The following is a 27,951-nucleotide window of genomic DNA, read 5'->3' as shown; positions in this document are numbered from 1 at the left end:
TCAAGCAAAGAACTTCTAAATAAAGACTGTTACATAAACTGAGTGCTCACTCACACAGGCATTAACATGAATACCAAAACCCACAGTCTGCAAAGAGTTAGAAGATACATAGCTTTAATTTAGTAATTTCTTCTTACATACATACAAGTCACAATCCAAAACCTTAAAACTTCACAACAGAATTTTCACTACTGTCAACATTACTACTGCCTTGTGACAGCTGCCCTAGCAATACTGAAATGTGGAACACACCTTTCTTAAAAAACAATCGGGGAAAGAAAACAGAACTTGACAAAACTTAAAAACAGTCTTGACCAGACACCAAAATTCAAGGCTGGTTTCTCTGCATATCAGGGAATAGGCTAGCATGAAACCAACTCAGCACACAATATATATAAAACTTGTATGAAAATGGCATGTAATGTTTATACAAAATAAAAGCTTAAATCATACAATTGTGATTTTTTTTCTTCCATAAACCAAACAGCATAAGCAGAAAAGAAATAACAACCTGTCTGTCATTCACTGATTGCTGAGATTACTATAGAGAATCTTGAATAGATAGTACATGAGCTTCACATGTCTATTTTATTTTTTGGCATTTACTACCTACTATTTTTTAACTGAAGGTACGTGCATTATTGCCTTTTAAAATGTAATTGCTCTAGGAGAAACAGGTCATTACATATTTAATTATATATAGATATATGTATTTATTTTTTGGTGAAAAAAAATTATGCTTTAAAGCAAAACAATGAAAATAGCAGCCTCTCAAAGAAAAGCTCAATGCTGCACTTAGTCATTTCCACCACACAACTTGAGTAGGATTTTCCGGTAGTCTCCTGAAGTATCACCCTGTAAGGAAACACAGAAAAAGAAAACTTGAAGACTTGTGCTTTGAAATAGAGGAAGAGTAAGTATAGGCATCCTAAACATGACAATAATGACCAAAAGAGAAGAAGACAGGGCTGGAAGAAAGCAAGTGTTAACCTCTTTAAAAAACAAACAAACAAACAACAAAACTGAACAATTAAAATTAGAAATTTAAATTAGAATAATTAGAAACTACTCTAATACACACACACAGTAAAATCTACATCTTCACTAACTGGAAGCAGAAGTGTCCAAACTGAATTTGGTGCACAGGAATACCTTAATAAAATAATCTCACTGAGAAGTCAATTTCCAGCAAGAAGTAAGAAAACATGGAAAAATTAATACAGAAGCCCTTCTCCTTACAGTCAATGCAGTTATTTTTTTGGGGTAGTAAGGGAAAGTTTATTCTCTATAATGTTCAAACAACAAAATAATATGGCCTGATATCATAAGATCAAAGTTTTTTTTTCCTCCACAGTTAGAGAACTCATGTGTTGTAGGTAGTGAAAGTCAGTATGGATGCACACACAAGCATGCAATTAATCACAAAAGGTCCTGCTAGCTGAGTTTTGCCTGGTGCTCTTATGAGCAAAGTGCTCCCTAGGAGCTGTTCATTAACTAGTTTTGATTGAGGCTTGCCAGTTCTTTTCACAGAACAGTTTCAACTAGTGCATTTATCTCATCCTTCATCCTCAGGTACGACTGAAAACTGGTCTGTTCAGATCAATACTATTACAATAGTGACAAAGAGGCACTTCAGAGGTCAGAATGAAACTTGTGCACACATAAAGGACAATACACAAAATACAAACCATTCCTGTTTATGTACACATTGAAAGGAAAGACCTGCTGTTCACTTACACACACACTCAAAAAGGAAGAATTATTAACTTTTTTCCCCAAGGATGTTTGCAGCCCTACTTTTATGGAAATAAGTAGAGTTTATGTACACATAACTGCACATGCACAGGGGTATGGCCTGTTCCTGTTTCAGAACAGCAGAATGATTTTATTGCCAGATCACAAGGGAAGGAAAAAAAAAAATAGACACATAAAGCTTTTCCACCAACACCTCACTGGATTTTATTCACACAGTGGTGGTTACAGGGCTACTGCTGTAGTAGAAGCACATCTTACCTACAGTTAGACACTTGGAAAAAGCTTTCGCCAGGTGATCTTTTGTGGAACATAGGCAGACAGGCCATGTAAGTTACTGGCAGAAGGCACATACTGTCCTTCACTATCTTTGTAGTATTCCTTTCAAACACCACCAAGCTGCAGACCCTTGGTGTCAAGAGCAGAAGGAATAAAGAGAGGCTTAAAAATTTTGGCACCTTCATTACAAGGTATATGAAAGTGATGCCACTCACTCTCCTCCACCTCTTATTACCCTCCTCATTCTTCAGGTATCCCCTTGACTGTTGCTACAGCTGTTAATAGCAGTAGTTGGGTGGCTCAACCACTGAAGAAAGCAAAGACTATTTCTAAAACCTTGTATGTTCAAGAGAAAGAGGAGGCAACTTTTTAAAAGTATATGAAGAGCTTTACACTCTCAACACACACACAAGAGACAGAACACCATCATTCCTCAGCTGATGGACTAAGTGGTTTCTACAAAATCATATACAGAGATTGGCACAGAGACCAGACAGGTCACTGAAACCCCTTTGGACCAGCTTCCCTTTCCTTCCATGTTTGTTGGTTTCTTTCCCATCTCTATCTCATCTAGCCCTCACACAAAAGCAAGAGTTCTCTGTTCTCTGTCATTTTAGATTCTACCCTCCTAATAAATGCAACAAACCAAACGCAGTCAGCCACACTCCATGCAGTTCAGAGATATTCAGCATAAGGATCCATGTTCTACTAGCAGAAAGTGTGTCACAGCAGGGAAGACAAAACCTCCAAGTCTTACAGTGATATCTGTGTAGAGGGATCTGCCATACATCTGCTTGTATTCTGCACGTATGTCCAGCAGGTCAACCTCACTGCGTGATACCATGATTCGAATCAGAGTCCTGTCTTTTGTCCCTGCTCCCTGAAACAAACAAAATAAAAATATAAGGTACTAATAATGTGTGGAAATATTGGATGACACAACAGTAGCAAACAAACCCAAAAAACTCCACTAACAGCTGTTTACTAGCATAACCCCATAGACTTCAGTAAGCTTGAACAGAATTTGGCTTATCGTGCTTTAATGAATGTACTGGTAGGACACTAACAGTCATTTCTCTGCACAAGAACAGTTAGGAAAAAAAAGGGAAGGGGGATTGTCAGTGGGACAGGAAAGTTTGGTGAGTTTCATGGCCTAATTGTTTATTTCAGCTAGACCTTCCTATTTAAAAGATATAAATTTCAATGAGTCTTAAGCCTATTTGTGTTTTTTACCAAGTGAAGGCTTTATTTGTTTAAGGTATGGGTGTATGCGTCTCTCTGTTAAACAGGTCAAATTAACTGGATTTTCCCAGCCTTTCATAACAATGACTGCATCTCATCAGTCCTCTGCCCAGTGAAAAAATTCTTAAAGATGAACAATTAATTCCATTGAGTTGTACAACCATTTAAAAAAAAACAACACCAAAAGACATGGAGTTTAAGTATCTTGTCACAGAACCTACCTTCATAGCCTTCTGTAATCTCTCTGCAAAAAAAGCTGGTGTGTTCTTGAGGCACTTCACTGCAAAAAGACATCAGAATTACCCAGATCAAATACTCCAATCACAAATCACAGTCATCTTTCGAGAATACCCTAAATAGTGACGTGCTTTAATTTTACATAAACATACACTTGATACAATGCAGATTCCACCCCTTCAACTAGTCACTGAAGTGATGTTTAATTCAAACAGTAGCTGCAATAAGGTTTAAGCATTTACTACACTACATGGCTCAAAGCAGACTTTTCCATCACTAGAAAACATCTAACATAAAAGTAGCCATAATGAATATTTGAAGTCTGGTGATCAGATTCTTGCTTATGAAAGGAAAAGAAGGCATAGGGAGTAGACAGAAAGATTGCAGGAACATATAAATTAGTGGTGTTTGTGGCTTTTTCCCCCCCTCATTTAACAATTTTTAGGTCATTCATCTGCAATGTATGACCAATTCACGTCCTGTCCCAATACAATCTAGGAAGCCACATTAAGACAGATATTTCATACCAAAAGCTGTTTACTTCCCTTTTTTACACCACTAAGTTCCAAGACTCCTGAATTCTTGACATGATTATTTACTAATGACTACACTTTATATCTAATCAGCATAGTTTGTTAGAAATCTGAAAGAGCAAAATCTAAATCAAATTGCTGTCATGTTAATCAGGATAATGAGAGAGTTCTCTATCACTCATCAGAACTAAAATCTATCAATTGATCCTATGATGGTTACTAGTATACAATCATGCAATTTGTGGCAAACTACAGACAAACCAAACCACACCTGGCTTATATTGATAATACAAAAAGGTAGCAAAAACAATCAGGTAAAATCAGTACAGAACAAAAAGGAGTAAACCTAAACAGGCATTTCACAGTAACACACATTCTGGACAGGAAAAAGTATTTTTCTGAATAGGAAAAATGTAGATGAGAGATAGCAGTTCACCAAGCACAATCGTCAATGATACATATAACACAATTCAAAAACAAATGACAAATGAAATGCATGTTTCTTTATCATTGTATTTAGCTAAAACAACACACTTGCACTCTTAAGATGTTTGGAGATGTTATTGTAAATTACCAGTTGCACAATCCAGAAAGCTTTAAAGAAAGCAAAATTAAATATTTTCAATTAGACAACCTTTTTTTCCTGAAAACAATGATCACAGAAGAAATGATGTTGACAGCAACAGGTATGTGTATATGCATACATACACATGTAAATAAAAAACCCAAACAAAAATCTGTTCAATAAAGGAGTTATTGACTCAATATTAAAGACAATTCTTGCACAAAAGGCTTCTCACTTGTTTGTAAGCTACAGTCCCAATTCTAAACCTGTATCAACATGGAGTCCTGTCAAGTGACTGCACATGAAGTCAAATGACTACCAAACTCTGACAGGACAGTTTCTTTACTGAGGTGATCTTTTTTTCTACAACATTGGGAAACACTTCTTTCACCCAAGTGGTTTTCTCACTATACTTTTGGAAGTGGCATATTCTGAATCCTGGAAAATGTCAGCAGAACTGGACCCAGTTTGGGTAATTAAAAGGCCACTAAAATGACAGCTTGGCCAAGTAAGAACAGTTACACAGCTCTCATATGCACAAGACAGGAGTGGAAAACAATGACAATTTAAAAATTGATCCCCATGCTGTTAAGATTTTGAGAAAAAATTCTATTGAAAAAAAATCTGTTGCAGTTGAGCCAAATGTTCTCTCCTGTCCAAGTGATGCAAAGTACATTTCTCCTGTTAATAGGCAGGTTTTTTGGATTTGTTTGGGGTTTTTTTGTTACATCACTTTTCTAGTCACTACCATACTCGAAACCAGAGAACAACACTTTTAAAGCAGCAGCTCTAAATACTACAATAAATTCACAGGAAAAAAATGGTGATGTAAAGAAGCAGTCTTGTCTAAGAGATAAGAGACAAAAGACAAGAGGAAAAAAGTCCATGATTTCATCTAGAATAAAACGTTCCAAATTAAAGCTACTGCACAATTTGAGGCTTTCTCACAGTCTCATGGAAACTAATGAGTACCTCTCAAGGGACAACAGTAGACTTGAGGTAAGAATCTTTCCTCTTCAGAAGTACTGGTGGCACACAAAGATTTATGGAAGCTTTTCCCCAGGAAATGTGGAAAACTTAACCCCTTTGCAATCAAATATAAGTTTCCTTTCTACTAAAAAGAGGTAGAGGTAACTGATTAGAGGGTTAATGCCTATATTTACTTGATTTCCAAAGCTGTCCCAAATATTCCATGCTCATTGACAGCGGCTGGTACAAGTTCTAATCACTTCCTGCTTAAACCAATGCCAAGTAGAGTTAATAATTCTTTCCCCACTTTAACATGTGAAATTTAGATTCTACAGCTGCCTGAAGCAAAAGCTTATCTGTTATCCTGAGGTGAATTACATGCCCTGCTTTACTAACCACAACTGACTTCACAGAAAGCTCAATGTAAAAAGTAGAAAACTGGCATTACTAAGGAGGACATCCTCAACTGGAGTCACAGATGCCACCATTCCAGCCAGTTGTAGTGGAACACTGGGAATGGACTTTTTAAGAGGACACATACCTACTGCCAGCATGCCCTTTTCCAGGTCTCCAGACATTTCACGGCATATACTACTCTCAATGTCCCGGTTACACATCCTCTTGTACTCGCTGAAGACTGTTAATAGAAGAGAAAGATTTAAGACATTGGCCTCACAAAACAGATGGCACTGGTGCACCCTGGATGGCTATTTCAATCACATTTCTACATCTGATACTACTCTACACTGAGACAAGCTTTAATATCTCAGAGACTAATACTAAGTTATCGACCATGTTGCTCCATTGCTGTGTCATCATGCTCCTTATCAGTACATACAACGCAGTCAAGTTACTCTGTACACAGAGGACACCATTACCTGCTCTGAGGTGGGCTCTGCTTCTTGCACACAGAATGGCATTGAATTTGGATTCATCAGTTCCCAGACGGTTCTCTCCAGCTGCATATAGCTCCTACACACAGAAGAGAATTCACACTTCATCACTCAAAAAAGCAGCCACTAGGAAAAGCTGAATTACAGATTTGCTTCGCTGCAGCCTCTCCTCTTTTTATAATTATTATATGCACTTCTGGGAAACAGGAGCAAACAACAAACAGCAACTAGTTCTAACCTTCCTACAATATGCTATGCTTGCAATCTTCCTATCTTACTGATGCCTAAGTGCTCCAGATTAGGTGGGGAAATTGTTTAAAAATTACCCCAAACCTGTTGTTCCTAACAGCTCTTACACCTAGCTTTTTTTTCCTGTGCCTCTAGATATGCCTTTTGGCTAAGGCATACTATTTCTATTGCTTAAACAATCCAGAGTTTTCTCTTTCCTATGTTGTGAAATGGGACACAAAAATGTAACTACGCAAGAGTTTACTAGATCTAACTGCCTTTATTTTATGTAAAAATTAGGAGTTCCTTAAATAATAGGTAAAGGATAATACAGATGTTGGATACAATAAAATTCAATCCACGTATACCACCTCAAATCACTTTGGACAATTCCCTTAATAAGTAGCACAGTGGGGTCATGCAACACCTGGAAGAGCCAGAGAGCTGACAGACTGTAAGATAAAACCCCCCTACAGTCTCTATTCCCAAAAGCGTCAACTCTAATGGAGATGCATGGCTCTAATGCCCTGTCAGGGCTTGCCATATCACTTCCATCTACTGAAACTTAAGCACTACAGCAAAAAAGTCACAAGGTGTCTGAAATGAAGAATAAGCAGAAACCATGCAGTCAAATTTTAGTGTATGGAGTTGACTATACCTAGAAATATCAAAGAATTTTTACTGACCTGCACATCTTTTTGGACAAGAGACATGTCAACAGTTGTGCTTTCATCTCTGTTTCCCTGAAAGAATTAGAAGATACAAATGTGTTACTGGTGTTCTAGTTTTTAAAAGCCCCAAACTCTACAAACATACACACACAGACCCAAATTCCAAAATCCTGGCATGGAAGTACCTGAGAAAGTGAAATTAAAAGCCTCTGAAAGTGTCCTGATGTGTCACTTTTTATTGCTTCCTCCAGAGTTTTCTTAAATTCTGGAAGAGAGAGACAGTTATGAATCATCATAGAACCCTGCTCATTTCTTAAATTCATATTGTCAGTCAGTGATTAAGGAAGGAAGAAAATTTTGATGGAACTGTAACAAATCTAACCTGCTTTATAGACCCTGTTGAGCTCCTGGATATGCTCATTACTGCGAGAAGCTAAGATCTCAATGAGACAATTTTCATCTGTGCCAACACCCTAAAAGCAAAGTTAAGGAGGAAACACACTGCTTATAACGTGATTTCAAGATACAGATATGTACTAAAGACACAAATTGAAAAGATATATAATTATGAAAACAAAATATCACTTTTAAATGCCATCCTTCACATCAGATTTTAGGCATCTTAAGAATCAATTATTTTCCACCATTTAAGAGGATTTTTAAAAACTTTAGTAAGTAACTTTCATTATCTAATAAATAGCAGCTGCAGTTACAGTACAGGTAACATTATTCCATCTTCTTACCTTTTTAAAACTGCCAAAAATGGGTAAATATACACAATGACTCAGTAATGCAAATACTTATTTCACCTTAATTTAAACGTTGTTTCATTATACAAATCTTTGACTGGTTTTGTTTATAAAACCTAATTTTTTATAAACTAATCACATTGCTTTAAAGAGAAAACACACAACGCTTGCATTATGTTTTAGAAAAGGTTAAGCATGAGCTAGGAAAATACACTTTTGAGGTGGGGAAAAAGATAAAAAGAAGGTACATCCTGCCCAAAATCTTTATGAATCTGGGTTTAGAATACTAGTTTTCCCTTGAGCACTGAGTGCAGAAAAAGTGGAAACTCAAAATTGAGTGGTTTTATCATCAGTTCCATCAGAGCTCAAAGCAAAACCCAGAAAGAAACACCTCCCATGCAGTAGCTGGTTTAGAAGGGAGTCACCTCAGTGGCTTACTCAAAACTATGTAACTGATGACATGCAGAGATGGATAAAAGCCAGTTTCTGCCCTTTTTGTGTGTGTATTTATTAATATATTTTTGTTACCACACAAACCCATTAAATAGTATTTAACATTAACATATAAAATAGGTTACTTCTCAATTTTAATAACATTTCTCAATTTCACTATTATATATTTCCAAAAAATGGGATACAGATCAAAGAGTGGGTTGAGCATCTGGACAGAAAGGAGGGAATGTATGTTCAAGCTTTTAAATGACTACCAAAAGTTTTATCAGCTCAAATATTTCCTCTACCTTTTAATTTGTATCTCCTATACAAACCTTTATAGCTTCCTTGATTTCATAAGCATCAAACATGACAGGTGTCTTCATCATGGCTAGGATTGTCCTCTCAAAGTTACCTGATAGCTCAGACTTAAGATCCTTGATCAAATCCTAATGAGAAGTAAAAACAAAGAAAAAAATGCATAAAGAACCAAACTTACAAATATAAGCATAAAAATTGTGGATTTTAGTTAGAATTCTTTATGCATAAGCATCCATGATGTATCTTCAGTGTAAAGCTACAATACTTAACAACCCTAAAAATCAGCATAATGTACCACGTACACCTAGATAATTAATGTCCAATTAAGTAGACTTGCACAGACCAAAGAGTCAAAGTAACCATTCAGCAGAGAAACTGCTCTATGTGTTTCATTTGAAACACTGTATGAAAAGGTCAAGAGTGGGTAGAAGCAGAGCCCTAAACAGGAATGACTTGTCAACCACCTTCCCCTTAAGCAACTTCCAATTTTTTTTTGGCCAAACTCTAAGTCTTCTGACTTCCAATTAGGGTATGCAGGTTCTCCTTTATTCTTCCTTCCGCTCTCACAATGTATTTACCTTTCCATAAGCTGTTTTGAAGGATAGGATGATCTGCTGTCGTTGCTTGTTTGAACGGCTTCCAAGACAATCGATAATAGCCTGCTCATCGGTTCCTGTGCGTGCACACAGAAACCACAGGATGAGCATGCACATCATTTGAGGACTCAACTTTCTTGTTCCATTTGATCCTATTTCTTCCAAACTCAACCAAAGGTCATGTGAGCCTTTAATTCATCTACAGGATCTCCTCTTGTGTACAACTACAGAACTACAAGCTCTACTCCCAGTCACAAACAGTGAAACAAAGAAAAAAGCCCCAACCAAACACCAAACTCATGATGTTGCAAATGCCTATATGAACTTTCAGTAATTCTTCTGATATCCAAAGATGCTATGAGTGAACTAGCTCACTCAGAACACACATAACAATGAAGAAAGATCAGTGCTGAATCAAAGCTGCGGTTCTACTTTTAACTGAAATGTATATCCACAGACTGCTCACCAAATCCCTTCATGGCCTTCCTTAAGACTTCTGCATCCTTCAGAGGGTCAAATCCCGGTGCATCAATGATTGTGCCTCGATTTCCATGCTAAAAAATCAGACCAAGTTGAATTACATATTAGTGCTTTACTATTTAGGAATGCTATAAATTTCCTTTTTGTTTGAAAAGTAACAGAAAAAAAGTAATTGAAAACCTCACATTAAACAATTTGTTCATTTCTGAACTCAAAATACGAGACAATGCACAAGGTTCACCAATATTAAATCTGTTACCAAACTTATTAAAGTTTGACGGACCCCCAGTATGAATACTTGGTATTGATACAGGCTAGAGGATGAAGGGATTGAGAGCAGTCCTACTGAGAAGGACTTAGAGGTACCACAGTGGATGAAAAGCTGGATGCAAGCTGGCAAATGTGCACTTGCAGGTCAGAAAGCCAACCGTATCCTGGGCCACATCAAAAGAAGCATGGCCAGCAGGTCAAGGGAGGCTCTACTTTGCTCTGGTGAGACCCCACTTGGAGTACAGCATCCAGCTCTGGAGTCCTCAGCACAAGACAGACATGGACCTGTTGGAAGGGAGTTTAGAGAAGGGCCACAAAAATAACGAGAGGGATGGCATGGAAGAAAGGCTGAGAGAGTTAGGGTTATTCAGTCTGGGGAAGAGAAAGCCTGGGGCAGACTTTGCTACAGCCTTTCAGAACTTAAAGGGGGCCTATAGGAAAGATGGAGACAAACTTTTTAGCAGGGTCTGTTGCAACAGGACAAGGGGTAATGGTTGTAAACTAAAAATAGATTTCAACTAGACATAAGGAAGAAATTTCTTTACAGTGAGGGTGGAATGCAGGTCATAGATGCCCCATTCCTGGAAACATTCAAGGTCAGGTTGGACAGGGTTCTGAACAACCTGACCTATTTGAAGATATCTTTGCTCACTGCAAGGGACTTGGGATTTGATGACCTTTTAAAGGTCCCTTCCAACCCAAACTGTTCAATGAGTCCACGAGCTTGTACATAAAAATGTAAGTACTTTGTTAAGTCAGGGAAGGCAAATTTGAATTCAAACCAAATCTTTCATCTTGGATAATGTCATAAACCAAAAATTATTTCAAGGCATATGAGTCTATATTGCTTGCATTTGGAAAAGATCTCTCTCTTTAGTCAAACTTAAGTGACTTCCTTTACAATTTTAGGGTGGGTGTACAGAAATAAAACAGAGAAAACATATATATGGTCACATCTCAGAACAAAAACATTGAATGCTCTTACTGTTACAGGAGAAACTGCAGGCCCTGTAGGTCCTGGGTAAGAGGGCATAGATGGATTCACAGCTGGGCCTGGTGGATAATTTGGCATTGGCTGCTGCCCTGGGAAGGGTGCTGGTGGCTGTCCTGGATAGCTCATAGGCTGCTGACCAGGTGGTGGTGTGGGTTGGCCTGGCACAGTGCCAGCCGGGTATCCTGGGTAAGCTGGCATTCCTGATGGTGGATTTCCTCCAGGTGGAGGATACCCTCCATAAGAGGGCTGCTGTCCTGGTGGAGGTTGCCCAAAGCCACCTGAAGGAATTGGGGGATAACCCCCTGGTGTTGAAGGATACATGCCTTGTGGTACATTTGCTCCCGCAAAGGTCCCTGCAAGGTTGGATGCCTGCAATGACAGCAAATAAAGCAAGAGGTGGGAAAGCGTACAAACAATTGAGTTTCAATAACGTGCTTAATACAATGCAACTCCCTTCTCTACCAACACAGATAGGTAGTTCTGCATCTGCAAAAGAAATCTGCAAGAATCATGTCTTACTAGCAAGCAAAATGGAAAAAAACACCACTGTATTCTGTTGACTTTTGATTTACTGTAGTCATCAGCTGCCATACATCAAGAAGCTGGATGAACAGACACATACCTGCTGCTGCATCCAGCATTACAAACCACTCAGACAGGAGAACAACAGCTACACACCTCTTATTCTAAAATCCTGTGCCAATTGATCCCAGCAACCAAACACTATGCATATCCCTTCTCTGTCCACGGCTGCCTTACGTGCCCACAACATCACCTGAGTGCGGGAATTTACTACGAGCAAGCTCCAGCTGTTTTATGATGCAGAAGCAAGCTCTGTCTGTTATATGATGCACTATATGCATTAGCAGTTTACATGTAGCAAGAGTCCCTGGACTAGATTTGGAAACACGTCTGCAGAAACTGCTACAAAGATGCTTCATTCCACATGCAGTATCATCTTCCCACGAGATACACTCAGACCCTCTACCTACAAAGGAGCAAGATGAACTGATACTTGATGGTTGCAGTGCTCTCAGAAGCTAGCTGCTGTGCACATTGCTATGTGCACGCACCCACATAGTTTTCTGCTCCTTTTGACTGCTGACTACCCAATCACTTCATTTATTCATTGCCTGAGAAAGGCATCTATAATGTAAATGTCTTCCTACAAACTCTGCATTCATTATGCAGCATAATAGGGTTCTGAAGACTGAAGCTGTCAAAAGTGTCACTCACTTCTATTACATTAAAAAGAAAAAAAAGTCACACTGAAGAAAATGCAGACATTTCTAATGTCAAACTTTTTACTGCTATCTGTCAAACATCAGTATTTTTAAGAAAGCATCTTGGGTTGCACAGCCTTGTTCCTTATTCAGACAGGTGATAGGCAAAACTGCAAAATTTGGTCTGCATTTGTCAATGCGAATGTATTAACAGTGGATACTGAGTCTGTTTTTATATTCCTCCGAGTCTGTTTTTATATTCCTCTGCATAGCAAAAGCCAAGTCCTATTACTTTTATGTCCATGACTTTTGAAGTCAAGCTCTTTATTTTGACATTTAATTATTGTCTGATTTCCTAAAATAAGGAATAGCTTACACTACCTGCTTTCTTCAACGGGGGATATTGCATGCTCAACACTTTGACTCAATATAAAGGCACAGAAAACTCCCCAGAGGCAATGTGAGAAACACACATCTGTGTTTAAGAAAGTCACAGTAAAAGATATTAAATGAAAGCAAACTCACCATACCAGCCATGTAATTGGGATTGAACTGATTGGCATAGCCAGTCACATTTTCTAGACCAATTGGAGGTGGATGGGCAGCACCACCCCAGGGATTGCTACCTGCAATCAAAGAATGCCATGCTGAAACAAGAAACCACACGTTTTTAAACCTACTCCTTCCTTAATGTACTGTCTGTTCAGTGCCACAGTTTGGGAGAAGGAAAACCAGGTTAAGAGATGCAGAGTAGCAGCGCAATTAGATACACAGAAAGGCCTCACTGGATATTTCTAATCACATTAGCTATCACTCAATCTATACGTTCTCATTTGAAACAACTCTAAAAACGTTCAGAGGTTAACACTCAAGAGTTGATACTATGAACATCATATTTTGACTGCTTAGTAGCTTCCCTTAAACTACAAAGTTGTCCAGGTATTCCAGCAGTAAGGTATTATTAATTCTTTTAGGGCTGCTAATTTGAGAGATGTTGACAGAGCACAACCCAGTACATTCACAGCTACCCAAGTCACAACACTTAGCTGCATACAGCAGTACAGTCTTGTCTGAACAGCAGTCTAAGACAGAATATTCTGCTGAGACTAGTTAGGCTTCTCATTGTACACTGCTTCCTCTTCCTGAGTTAGCTTGCCTCGCTCCACTTTTCACCATAGCCCTATGACTTCATCTTGCTTTTTCTACCAAGAATAGTAACAACTCTAAACTTCATTACTAAGAACTATAAAGTTTACCTTGATATCAAGCAGTGATTACATACTTTATCATCTTTATACTATTATAATTTATATCCTAACAGCCCTCTCCCTTCCATATACAACATATAATCATTTCAGCCTGTGGTGTGGCTCAGTTGGTAGCACATAAGACCCTTAATGGGAAGCTTGTGAGTTCAAGCCTGCAGTGGGCACTATTGTCCTCCCTACTCTAGTCATGGGGTCTGTGGTGACAGGTTGGACTCGATGATCTTTGAGGTCTCTTCCAACCTTGGTGATACTGAATACTGAACTATCTGCCTAAAACCAGTGAATTAGGGGTAACAGCCTCACTAAAGCCCTAATTCTTTGTGGGATATGATTTTGAATTCTGTAATTGATTTCTTCCCATATTAACTTTTCTCACCAGCTGCCCTCAAGACTCAGTGCTGACAGGACACTGTTCCTTGATAGTTGTTATTTTTGTTCAAATTATGACCATCTCTAGTACTGCGTGCTTCACCTCAAATGAATGAAAATGGACCTTACACATGCACCTTGTAGAGCACCTATATTATATAAGCCAGAATCCCAGACAAGTTGAAGCAGGAACTAACAAGAGAGCACAGAAAACTTCAATGAGTCAATAAAACCTTTCACAGCCTCATTCTTCAACCATTCCACCTTTCCATTCCAGATAGGACCATCATTGCCATTTAACATGTACTTCATCTAAACAACTTACCTGGGGCAGCTGGTGGGTATCCACCCGCTGGGGGATAGCCAGGGTAATTCATTGGAAAGATCTGAAAAGTATGTGTGATACAGTTATTTTCTGTAATGCTTCATTAATTACACCACATAGAATTAACAAACAACATACTTGCAGCAGCCTGTTAACAAAATTTAGACATCAACAGTACAAGTTGCACAGACTTTTCCCTGAGAAACTTCTCATTTTCTTTTGCTGGACCAATAGACACTGTCAGATCCCTAAGTAGTTGTAGAGTCACTCCTCAGATTATTTTTCTTCTTTCAGTTAGTACTTCTGACTTGCTTTGTCTATTACATTGTTAAGGAAGTCTTATTTGAAAATGCTATTAAAGTCTCCAGAAGTTTGCAAACTCTACAGAACAGTCCCATTAATCAAGTGTAAAAATTATCCAACACACAAGTCATGTCTTCAAGTAAGTAACTGTATGAAAAATGTTAGAAGGTCTTTAAATACAAATGTCTGCAAAAGCTCAAGGTCAGTGTAAAGAGCAAAAGGGACACACTTCATGCTTACAGCATTGCCATAAAATATGAAGGTTTTTCTGAGAGGGTAAGATCACTATAACAAATTGGATCTCTCAGAGCTGATAGTGCCTCTGTCAGCACTGAAGCACACAAAGACATTAGCTGCCCAAGACAGAAGTGCAGATTTAAAAAGGACAGCAAAATGAAGGACAGAACAAAAAGTATTTTCCAGAATACAGAAAGTCTTACTTTACACTGAAGCATGGCAAAATTAACCCAAGCAGCTTGTTCCAGATGAAGGAAACATTCAGAGTTAGTCTTAGCTTTTTCAAGGTTATTTTCAGTGACAACTCCCAGTCTAAAATTGCTGTTCAAACAGTGTCCCTTTCCGTTCTTTTCCCTGAAGTATTGCCTTTTGCATTGGGCTTGTTTTGCCATGTTTTGGATTTCAGTTGCAGAGTTTAGTTTTGTTTTGACTTGAGGGGGGTGTGTGCTTTTCTTTGTTGGATTGTTTTCCTTTTGCATAATCCTGTTAGCTTCCCTTTCTGGTTTGCATGGCTCTTTTGCAGGACAGAAAAATACTTCCTTATTTATTTATGTATTTACAGAAAACACAAATGGGAAATTGTCAGTTTATTTTAAAAATGTTTGCACTTCATGCTACATGTACTCATTTAACCTTAAAAGGAGAGAAAGACACTAGCAGAAATTACAACAAACAGAACCCCTACCTTGCCTCTAGTCCAGTGTGTAAAGTGTCTTAACAGACTCAACAAATAAGTGAAGGCAGTTTCTCAGCATGTGAAAAAAGCCTGTTTAGCAGTAAATCGATAAGGAATATCATTAACAGGAATATTTCTGTGCATGCAAATCTAAATTCTGTCCTTCCAACTGTGCCATTTGCTCATTCTCCATCCCTACTACAAACAGAAGTGTGAGGTGGTAAGATCAGCCAAGAGTATAATCATTACCCTCCATTACCCACTTCTCCTCTTCTGATAGGTGTAACAGAGTTAACAATTTACCCAGCTCCACACATGATGAAACCAAGCAGAATGCACAGTTGGGAAACTTGCTGACATTTTGGAGAACCAGGCTTTAAATCCATCAACTGTCAATCACAAATGTCTAACTTTAAACCTCAAGAAACATTCAAGGAAGGCAAAGCACAATTCTGCATATTCAGTGGTATAGACTAGCTAACATGACACTGTTCATAATCAGATTGTATCTGAAGGGTAAAGTCTCACAGAATTTTTTACATCATTATCACATGCTTACAAGATGCTCTCTATAACTTGATAAATTTTCCCATATTCCCTTCAGCTTGGTTTCCAGTAAGATCTTTCACTGCAGTGCTATTTAGGAGGTTTGGAAGAATTTAAATCTCAAGTCTGTTGCAGCTGGAAAGACAACAAGGTTTTGGTTATATAAGCACTTCTCTATGACTGAGCTCTATGTAACTTTCCATTTCACATGCAAACACAGCACATCAGACCTCCAAGAAGTGAATCCAACATACAGTGACTATACAATACACACCAGGGGGCACAACCTTCGCAGTCAGCAGGGAGATCAAGCTTATTTTTCCAGACGTGCCCAGGGCTTATCCCACATTTAGATTCTAGCATTTAAAAAGGACACAGATTGAAACTAACTCCTGGGAACAGGACTCTCATGATCATCCCTGCAGTTCAGATAAATAATGGATGTTTACTTTTGAATGTTCACTGATGCTAAATAAAGAGCGTAAAGGTACAGCAGCAGCTGCATGGGGTCTCTTTCAACGCTCCTGAGAGATCAGCATCAAAACACAACTGCACTTCACTGCAGCTTTACAGAACTTGATAAAGCCAAACACTTTATTGAGGTAGATGCAAATTCAGGTTATAAAACCCATCCAAAGGACACTTGCTAGGAACTGCTGTCCCAAGGGAATCATAACTCCTGGAGGCAATGATTGCTGTTACCCATACAATGACTGGTAAGATCCCAAACTTGCGAGTCCAAAAAGCAAACCCTCAACATTTCTGATTAGAGCTGAAAGAAAAACAAGTATCCTCCTCTGCTGGAAACAGCAGGCAGCTTCCTCCCTCCTGGCACTTTGCCATGCTCCTAAGAGCCTCTACACCAGCATGTGATTGCTGGAGGAAGCTGCCAGGCCCCAGCCACACATTGGGACAGGACAGTGCACATGGACAGCTTGTTTCACTGCTGAAATGGGTAGGATTGGCATGGAACTGCAAAGAAGCCAGGAAAAACACACAAACCAAACATCAACAGAAGGCAATCTGGCACTTCAGAGTTTCACTGAATCACCAACTGCCTTTACATAATAACGCACAGTCATAGATACCAAAACAAAAAGGAACAATAATTACTCAAACTACACAAAACCCCCTAAATAAACCACCCTACAACCTAGATTTTTAGCATGTATAATGCTTACTAGTCAAAGCGCATGGGTTTTTTTTAGCTGCAAATTATTAAAGCATTAAAATTATTTTATCCTTCATATGTAAATACTAGATTTAGATTTTTTTTAATTTACTTTTAGCTTAATGCATAAATAAAATACAGAATAATTTTAAAAATATGCTTTTTCAATTCAGCTTGAGGTACAATTTTAAGGAAAAAAGGTTTGGGTTGTTTTTTCTTTGGTGAACAGGGGGGGAGCAGGGGTGTCATGTTTCTTAAAAGGACTGGTTATTTGCTTGTTTTTAATCCTGTGCAGAATGTTCCTTTCAAATGGAAAAAAAAAAATATATATATTAAAAGAGCCTTTTGGCAAATAAAGCCGAGATTGAGAAATAATGACTAACTTCATCAGTCATAAACCCCAAACGTTACCATATATATATATATACACACACACACATATATACACACTTCCACCTGCTTTCTCTGAATGCAGCATTTACCCAGCAGTTTTCCAAGGTTCATTTTCCCCTCACTGGTTTGATTCCAGGAAAACTAGGTCCACAAACAGCCCAGTTTCTGAGGTTCAAAAACTTCCCTGATCACCAACTTTTCTGTACTTCATTGGGTCCCTGTTGGCCATTTCTCTAAATTAACAAATAAGTACTTCTACAACCTTGTCTTCATTTCAGCTCCCATCCTCCCAAATTTCTTTTGCTACACCCATAAAATCTTACTAAAATTGTCAGTGATGACCAGCACTTGCCTGCTGACAATAAAGTGGTGGTCACATAGGCCAGGGTACAGAAGATGCAGATGTTCACCCTGCTATACAAATACAGTGTGGGAGGATACAGGAACAGCAAGGTCTGTGTTTGCTCAGCCATAAAAGAAATAGTATATAAGACAAGGAAAAAAAATCCAAACCACCAAGCCACACACGGAAAGAGAGAGTGCCTTGAAGAAAACAAAACAAACACTGTTTCCAGTGTTCACCCTGGAGCTCCACCTCAAAACTCTAAATAAATATCTGAGGTTTTACTCCTGCAGCGGACACTGCTATCTCATTTCACATAGCTAGCCATGAATCACCCAGACTCCTGAGCATTTTCCTGCTGCTTTGACAAAGGCAAGAGCAAACTGCCCTGTTTTTAAGAGATTAAACTTGCAATACACTTTCAGTGAGAATCTTGAAAATAAACTCCTCTATGCCACAGTGCAGCAGAATAGTACTACAACTAGAGACACTTATAACAAAAACACACAAACAATTGCAACAATAAAGAATGACAATTTTAAGGCTGCCAAGGTATCCCGGAGACTCTGTACAAGCCCAAACTTAAACCCCCTTTCGCCCCTCACCAAGAAGTGGCTTTTTTGGTGCGAAGCAAACAGGCAAAACACCTGTAAGTCCGCAAAACCTGGACACACCTAGGCTTCTCTAGACATATCTGGGGGTCAAGGTAAACAAAATGTACATGTTGCATATGTTGCACGTGTACCTGGCCATCTGCCACTCTGCCATGCTTATGGACTGCATGTGCATCTGTGTATGTTTGGACATATGTATGGTTGAAGTATTGTGTTTCTCCACTTTTTTCTCTCCTGCCATTGCCCATTAGTCTTCAGGAAATTATTAATACAAGCTATGATGGTAAAACCCTTGCCTTGTTTTCACCTGGAAAGGAGCAAAAGCCAAGCCATGCTGCAGCCAGAATCTAGCCAGTGAAAGCTGACTTTATCTATGGCAGCCTTATCACATACTGTTGTTCTACCCAATTTGAGGGCCAGTGGGTGACAAATGGTGCACGAACCCCACTGCTGTACAGCAACGAGATTCCAGAAATGCAGAGAGCAGATAATCTCAGAAGTCCTCCCAGAAGTCCTTTATTACTGTGTCATAGAATCCCTAGCACTAGAGTCTTAGAGTGTCCTTAACAGTGTAAGTCTTGGTAGCCCTTAAGAGAACCAGCAGCTAGCAGAAGTCCCAGGTCTATCCCTAGCCAAATCCCTAACCAAACTCCTAGAGAAGCCCTAATCCCCCAGTCTGCCATATAGCTCAGAGTGTCTGTTCACATACTCTTTGTTATCAATCACATAACCAATAAAATCCAACCACATATATACGCTAAAATCTTTTCCCAATAAGAGGTGCCAGTGTGTCAAGGAGGTGGCTTCTGCAGCATGTTCCAAGCAAAGGGTGTCAACGTGAGGATGTTGTTCTTGGCACCCATGGAATGTTACTGTTTTGCTTTTTGCAGCATGCAGTTGGTCAGCTAGAAAGTATTTGCAATACCATGCACTCTGCACTTGTCCAGCAGCTGACCTCAGAAGAGTGGCTGCAACACATAGGTTGGACTTGATCTCCAAGGTCTTTTTCACCCTTACTGATTCTATGATTCTATTTGTAGACAGGTGGGAGTTGGTCTCTTATCCCAAGCAACCAGAGACAGAAAAAGAGACCACAGTCTCAAGCTGCACCAGGGGAAGTTTAGGCTTGAGGTGAGAAGAAAGTTCTTCACAGAAAGAGTAATTGGCCATTGGAATGTGGTGCCCAGGGAGGTGGTGGAGTCACCACCCCTGGAGGTGCTCAAAAAAGGACTGGACGTGGCAGTTGAAGCCATGGTTTAGCTAGTCATGAGGTGTTGGGTGATAGGTTGGACTCGATCTCTGAGGTCTTTTCCAACCATATTGATTCTATGAGTCTATAAACCCCCGCCAAAGTCGCAGCTGAAAAAGTCTTTCCTAGCCAGCAAAGTAAGCCATGCCAGCTGCAGCCTGTGAGTGAAAAGCCGCTCGCCAGCGCAGAACTCGCCCGAATCGCCTGCTCCACACCCAGCCAGCAAACCGTGCCAGCTGCCGAGCTGCGAAAGGAACCACTGCACCGCAAGCTGAGAGAGAGATGTCTTGGAGACCAGTTGCGGCAGTGTCACGCTTCTACAAAGCCCTTGGTGGTAAAGCTCTTCCCGAGACTGCTCCAGAAAAGAGAAGCTGCAAACTCCACAGCGTTCCACATAGAGGACCCCACATTGATTGCTCTGTTTATTTGTGCAAACGTGCACCATAATTCTTGGATTATAATTGCAACGTCCGAAAAGGTCCCAGCCGGCAGCAGCCGTGAGTAAACCTGCTAATTCCCATAAAGCCTTTTCTGTGGTTCCTTAAGCGGACCGAGAGTCCACCTCGTGGGCAAGCCAGCACTTCGCCGTGTATCTCCTTCCTGATTTGAATCGCTGATTGAAAGTCCCTAGCTAGCTTAAATTCTTTAAATTGTTCCGTGTTCCTTTTTGTGAAATACTTTAACCACAACCGAATAGCTGTACCTATAAATATACACTGTAAATGTGTTTTGGCAGTATTTTGATATTCATGAATAAATAAAGCTTTTCTAATATCTCCACCTAAGTATTAAATATTAATAATTTCATAACAAAGTTGCAATAGAAAAACTTAACAATTGCATTCATACCCATTTCTAGAATTTATGTAGTAGCTGCTGTTCAGTCTCCAGATATGCCAAGGTCCGGTAATTTCAGCGCATACAAAAAAGAAAAGACCATGAACTATATTTGCTCAAAATAATTTGTTTAATTATGCTTGCTTCCCTGAGAACACCAAGTTAAACCTTCGACCTTTACTCCTCCAGGTTAATTACCAGGATGTAGTACAAAAGGCTGCCTAAAGCTATAAATTCTAGAACCTGCTCCAAGACTGATCCTGGATTGTGAAACCAGCAGAACAGAATGTAACACCGTATAATATGCTGTGGATTCTTATCAGTGGTAAACTGAGGCTTCCACCACTGTGCTTTTGCAAGACAAGGATAAGTCACAGTCAGCATCATACCAGCTAATTGCTATCTTAGCAGCCTCAGCAAGATTTATCTTTGACTTACACACTGCAGCACAGTTGTTTTTGTCCTGTATCATGTACAATATTTTTCATCCTGGCATATAAAAAGCCCTGCAATTTGGTTTTTCATTAAATCCTCTGTGTAACTGGCTCCCTGTCTAGCCTTCCTTTTACTACAAAAAACACTAATTCAGTAGCAAGCACTCCCCTTCCAACAAAGCTTAATATAGCTTGAGTTCATGCCAGCCAAAACTAAGGAAACCTCTTTTATACAGAACTTAACATTCATAGTTCACCTTTAAAATCTTTACTTGTCTTCATCTAAAAATGTGTTTTTAAAGAGTACTAGCACGTGGTACATTTCCTACAAGTTTCCTAAAAAGAAACCCAACAAACCAACCCACAGCTCTGAATAGATGGTGAAACAGTAACAAATTCAAACAAGGGGGCTTTTAAAAACCATCCAGTTGAACTGCTTGCTAGTATTATGAGTCAGGAGTACTGCCATTCAATGTAATCATCCAATATTTTATTAGAAGGTAATCTATCATTTTCTGACCTGCTGGGATAAGCAAGGGGCAGAGGGAGGGGAAGTATCAGATAGGTAACACTAACAAGCCTTAGTCAAAATAAGGTAGAATGTTGGACATGGCATCTGTCTTCTAAAGAAGAGATGAATGGGAAGATAGACCCATAAGCCACAACCACACTGTAAAAATACCAAGTAAGAACATTCACAAATAGCTAAGTGACAGATGCATAAACTGTGACATTACAGCAGGAGATGCTATCACAAGGTGTCCTGTATTACAGACAAAAGTTAAAATATTTGCACTGAAATTCTCAACCCTTTAGTAACAAAAAGTTATTTTTTAAAATCACTACTCATAATTTAAGTTACATATAAGTTAATCCCACTTCGAATATTTTATACTATTAAACACCACTTGAATAGAATTAATCAGGTTGGAAAAGACCTTCAAGATCATCAAGTCCAACCCATCATCCAACACCATCTAATCAACTAAACCATGGCACCAAGTGCCTCATCTAGTCTCTTCTTAAACACCTCCAGTGTGTGACGACTCCACCTCCCTGGGCAGCCCATTCCAATGGCTAATCACTCTTTCTGTGAAGAACTTCTTCCTAACATCCAGCCTAAACCTCCCCTGGCACAGCTTGAGGCTCTGTCCTCTTGTTCTGTTGGTGGTTGCCTGGGAGAAGAGACCAACCCCCACCTGGCTACAACCTCCCTTCAGGTAACTTGAACAGGATTGGAAACACTCCATGCAAAAGAGAAATGCATGAACAATATATGACCAAAATGAGATTCTCTGAGACAGTGAAACAATTGCTTTGATGTTAGCTGCACCAGTGCAAGCTTTGTATTTCATAGAATAACTTAGGTTAGAAGGAACTTCTGAGATCATCTGTTCCACAAGGAATTTCCCAGATGATTCACTGACCTACAACTAGTACCTATAATTGCTTGCTTTTGTTGCATAGTGAGGAAACAAAACACCAAACCAAAAACTGACTCCACATTCAATTAAGACCTCAGTACGCAGCAAAGGACAATTCTGATGTTACCAGGCAACTCAGTCACTTCATGACAAAGTTCCCTGCGTATCTAGTAACAATAACCAGCACCTGCCACACCACAGAAGCAAATAGGGACCAAACGTTCCTATAATGAGCCCCCTTGTCATCTCCAGACAGGCTTGTCCTAGCTTGAGCATATTCTCCTCTCATTGGTACATCTGCTTGACAACTCAACACCCACATCCTTCACAGAGGGTCCAAATGTGAAAGGACATGTAGGCCAAACTAATTTTCTAGAAGCCAGCAGAACTGGGTTTGCTGGAGACAGCAACATAATACTATTCACCAACATGAATCCAGAGATTACAAATGGCTGACTAGAAAAACATACTACTGTGGTTGTTTTTATAGACCTTTGTCTTAAAGTCTGAACAGTGGACAATGAGCAGAGGAAAACTGTGTAACATTACTACTTAAAACCCAAAGAACTTAACTGAGCTGCAGTGACAATTGCAACATGAGTTAATTCAAGGAGATCAACTTCAATTTGTCTTCCTGTTCTGCCCTGATCCAAGTATTTTCTTTTGTAGCACACTCTTGCAGTGTTCTCTTTGGAATATTTACAATACAGACAGTCAAAACATAGAACACAAGAAGAAAGAAATAATACCAAAATAGGTTTATGAAACATTTGTCCTATTTTGACCTTGTCACATGAAAAAATCCACTGCAAAAAAGAGAGTCATGCTATAAATAGGCTGAATTACATTTCCAACTAAGGCCTCAGGTATTTATACTCATCTATTTTAAGTTCTACCACGCTAGAACAGATTTTTACATCATCAGTCAGAACTGGCAAATAACTATTATTGCATTTCACAAAATCTGTGGGGGAAATATTTTGGAACTAAAGCAACAGTGTAACTACCAAAGCACTTAATTGTTCATTTCACACCACTGATTTTTAATTAGCTGCTGAGCTCAAGCCTGAAGAGCAGAGCCAGGGAGCCACCCTGTTGCAAAAGCAGAGGGCTCCAGCGTTCCCCAGGCCTGCAAGGCCACCAGGTCCTCTGCCAGTACTTCCTACTGTTCAAGATGCAGAAGCAGCCAGCAACACCAAGCTCGTAAGTGCCAGCCTCACAAAGACAGACACACTTACAAGACTGCATGGAACCTCTGCTAAAACCCATATGGAAGTACCCTACACTGCACACAAAACCTCTGTGCTCTGTACCAGGTTGACAGCCTTGGGACTCTCCAGATGAAGAAAAGATCAATATTAAATGTGCAAATGCATCAGCTTTTTCTTCATGGTGATGGCTTTCATGCTTTCTAGACAGTGAAAGGCTTACACACAGATGTCCAGTGACACTAGGAAGATTATTACGTTGGTAAACAAATGGATGTGCTTTATTCATTGCTGAATATAAAGAGTTACTGACCATCACATCTCTACAGGAATCGACTTACTAAAGAAAGAACCAGTTCAGCAAACCCAGAGAGCCTTGTACTTCAGAACAACCATAAACATACAAAGTTAAAGGAAAGCAAGACTATGGCCTTCAAATCTAGTCTGAACACAGGATCAGCCCTTAGAGCTTAAAAAAAAAAAAAAAGTATTCCCCCACCCCAACTTCTCAGATTTGTAAGATACAGGTATCCTCTTAGCTAATGGAAAAATCAGTATTTTCAGAAAATAGGCCAATTGAAGCCAATAACCAGTTATTGGGACTACAGACAGGTGCATTGTTTACAGAATGTGTGCAGTTTTCCAAACTGAAAGTTTTCTCTCTAGCAACAATAAAATGGATATTCACAGTGTCTACTTCAGGCAGCTGCTTGAGCACCTAATTTAGATTAACTTGCTAGGCAACAGTTAGAAACCAAACATGCTTTCTCACCAAGTGAGAGGTCTTTTGGAATATGAATTAGGTGTATAAATTAATCACATTATCACTTCACATGAATATTGACTGAATGGTAAGTTTTAGCACAGAGGTCTTCTGAAGATTTAAATTTCATTTGGATATTTAATAAGAGATTAATTTCGTTGACACTTCTTAAACCTGTCAGAAGCTGGGATCCAAAAGCCTGAATCAGAGGCCTACCTCTCCTAATGATTAAATGAATACTAAGAAAGGAGGAATTTAAGTCCAGTGCTTCCTCAAAACAACAGCTGAACTAAAGCTAGAACAGAGTGACCTATTGGTGATGCCTTCCCAAAGCCTTCAAAAAATACCCACCAACAAACCACCCGTGAAGGAAGCAATATCTGTGAAAGATTTCTTTCCCTTCAATTCTGTGGTATATTATCTTAGAAAAAAATGTTTTTACTGCTTTGCACTGTACAGGGAACAGCCAGACAGCATGACTGTGTGGGGTGGATTCGTGTTTAAAAAAACCCCAACACATGAAGTCTACACAGTCTAAGTTGCTACAGCCTGATGATCAGCACTAGTCCACACTCAGCATCTGTGACATCTGAATAGTACAGGCACAGTTTCACACATACCTAAAACCAGGTTCTAGGCATAGGCAGGAATTGCTATCCAGAATAATGTAATAAAACAGTCTCTCAAAAGAACAGCCAGGTTGCCACTCTGCTCCATATCTGACTCCAGGCTTGCCCCAGCCAGGGCATGACCTCCCAAAGATTTTGTAGTGAACAACAAATCAGCAACAAATGTGGAGCAACAGTCACTAGATAGAGCAGACAATAATTTATACATACAATTTAAAAATATATCCAATAAGAAACATGTTTCAAGATAGCAGACAAATCATATGTTTGAAATAAAGTACATTGCTGCTGCTACTTAGTTGTGTAGTTAATTCAAGGAGAACCCTAACTACAATTTGAAGGTGACAGAGAAGTTTCTATGGATGATTACACCTGAGCCTTGGCTAAAAATAAATGAAACTGTATTTGTTCAAAAGTCCTGCTATTCTGCATTAAACCATCTGCTCTTTTTGACTGCATCTCAGCTTTAACTATAGATTCCTCTTCTATCCCTAGATTGCTTTCAAACTAAGATAGGCTCTATTTTAGCACCCTCTGGATGCTCCATCTTCTGAATGTTTTTGTAGTAGATTGGATTATGCATTTTAAGTTGTTACCTAATTCTACACTTGTGCTTCTTCTTTAATATACTGAGTGTACAAATACCTCCTTGAAATACCTCCACCCCGCTGTGGTTTCATTACATCTTTTAGTAACTCTTGACATTTCACAGAATTCGGAGTCTAATGATTCAAAACTTCTGGCAACTGTAAGAGAACTGTTGTAGTATAGGTGTTTGATCACCCTAAGCACAGCTTCCAGAACAAGATGTAAGCAAAGATGTCTATTACGTTATACAGCAAGGTTATATACTCTATCAGAAGGCAGATGTGTCACATCTTAACTGGTTATTTTCTACTGGCATGCGTGCAATTAAGGCATACAATAGGCTAAAATAACAAGACAATATTTTAACACATCCAACCAAATTCTGCCCAGTTTCTTCCTTCAGTCACAAGATGTTTACGTGCTTTTCTAAGCCAGAGAGTAAACATAGCCTTCCAAAACTATCTGAAAACACTCTTCTCCTACAGACAACAAGTTAAAGAAATTATGTAGCATATGAACGTGATAACTATTCCAGAAAATTTAAGCCCAGATTAACAGAGGTGTTTTGTCTCCACAACCTTATACGCAGGTCAGGAAAGAGAAAGGTATATAAATGTCATTGTTGACAAGGACAGAATTGTGAGTACCTTCAAAATCTTGCTGCATATTTATTATATGTGGTATACTGTATTATACATGATGCTTCAGGGGCAGAAGGGGAAAACTCACAAGACTAGCTACAGAGGCATTTTCAGGAAGAAAAAAATTCAGCAGAAATACAGCAGGGACTAGGCCACAGGCAAAACTAGAACCACTACCCCATGCAAGTTATCTGCAACATCAGTAGGAGGAGAGTGGTTTGCATGACTCTTACTCAAGTTATAAACCAGGAAATTACAGAAATAGACAAGCTCTAGGGAAAGTATTTTTGCACTCAAACTAGCACTGGTTTTGCACCATTTCTGACACCTGTATATGCTCCTGAGAGGCACTTAACAGAAAATACCATAGGCTGGGGGCATGCCAGGGAATAAGCCCCCCACTTCCTACAGCAGCCAGGCTTTTAGATGCATAAAAACCTACTAATCAGCTTCATCAAAACTTCTTGCACCAGACCTTTTCCCTACTAATCAGACTGTTTTCTTTTCACACCTTTACCTCAGCTTTTCTGCCCCAATGCATCTGTACCCATTTTTGGCTGAACTACTTTCCAGACTTCTGCCACTCCCTTCAAAAAATAATCTCTCTCAGCTGCTCCTCCTCAGGACGAAGCTTCCAGGAACTACCATTAACCTGCTAAATGAGGAAAAACTATCCCAAGACCATACTCCTCACTGCCCTGCACATAGTCACACGTGTTTTCTGTCGTACACAAGGTAGAGCAAGAGTTTAAAAGTTTGTTTTGAGACAATATAAGCCCATGTAGTAGAATAAAAAGTAAAGCGCATTACAAGCGTTCTAAAGAAAGAGACGTAAAACCCAACCACAAATAAGGAAACCAACCCCTCCCCCCCCAAAAAAAACCCCACCAAAACCAGCGGTTGTATGACGGCTCTGACAGGGGTACCCATCTTATGCTTCTCTTTTTAACCGTACGCATGAAAAACATGAGCTCGAGCTAAGGTCACAGCAAAGTACGAACTGCAACTCCACAACATCAGTTTGCCTCTGAAACCACCTAACTTGCCTATGAAACAAGCGCACCTTTCTACGAACTGCGGAGATGCTGAGAGTCCCAAACCCTTACCCTTCACCCCTGGCCGCCTATCACCCTGACGGCACTACGGCTCCTGCCGCCCCGTCCAGGCGGACGTGAGCTGCCGTCACCCCGGGGACACCCGCGCAGCCCAGCCCGGCCAACAACCCCGGGGAACACGGTAGTACTTACCTCTCGCCCGGCCCGACCCACAGCGGGGGTCGCTCCTACCACGGGTTCTCGGGAGCCGCTGCCACTACCGCCACCCCTGCTGCCGGCTCAGTGGCGCTGCGCGACAGCGGGAGCGCCAGAGGGAGGCGGAGCTGAGGCTGCGGCTCCTTCCGCCGGCCTTGGTTCGAGGGAGCGCCAAGGGTGGGGTAATGCCCGCCGATGGAAACCGTGACGAAAGCAGCAGGCCTGGCCTGGGGTGGGGGCCCGTCCCAC

The 27,951-nt window shown here is 39.8% G+C and overlaps 1 protein-coding gene across 2 annotated transcripts; it reads right to left on the bottom strand.

Annotated features, from left to right (window-relative positions):
- Positions 1 to 515: 515 nt before the first annotated feature.
- On the bottom strand, positions 516 to 27,788 carry ANXA11 (annexin A11). 2 transcript variants are annotated; one of them, XM_009898937.2, is made up of 15 exons: positions 27,700 to 27,788; positions 14,397 to 14,457; positions 12,960 to 13,060; positions 11,203 to 11,580; positions 9,934 to 10,021; positions 9,450 to 9,544; positions 8,886 to 8,999; positions 7,752 to 7,842; positions 7,555 to 7,634; positions 7,385 to 7,441; positions 6,456 to 6,549; positions 6,119 to 6,214; positions 3,495 to 3,553; positions 2,789 to 2,911; positions 516 to 855 (listed from the first exon to the last, which is right to left on the bottom strand). In XM_009898937.2, the coding sequence occupies exons 2-15, from the start codon at positions 14,446 to 14,448 to the stop codon at positions 796 to 798; spliced, it is 1,488 nt and encodes a 495-aa protein (XP_009897239.2). In that variant the 5' UTR covers positions 14,449 to 14,457; positions 27,700 to 27,788; the 3' UTR covers positions 516 to 795. The 2 variants fall into 2 exon arrangements, with proteins under 2 accessions (XP_009897239.2, XP_054019836.1); XM_054163861.1 differs by lacking the exons at positions 9,450 to 9,544; positions 11,203 to 11,580; positions 12,960 to 13,060; positions 14,397 to 14,457; positions 27,700 to 27,788 and having other exon boundaries at positions 9,934 to 10,016.
- Positions 27,789 to 27,951: the final 163 nt, after the last annotated feature.

This window comes from Dryobates pubescens, chromosome 8 (assembly GCF_014839835.1).
Source record: "Dryobates pubescens isolate bDryPub1 chromosome 8, bDryPub1.pri, whole genome shotgun sequence".
NCBI lineage: Eukaryota > Metazoa > Chordata > Aves > Piciformes > Picidae > Dryobates > Dryobates pubescens.
Note: the sequence above shows the minus strand (reverse complement) of the source record. Positions and strands in the feature narration are given on the sequence as shown.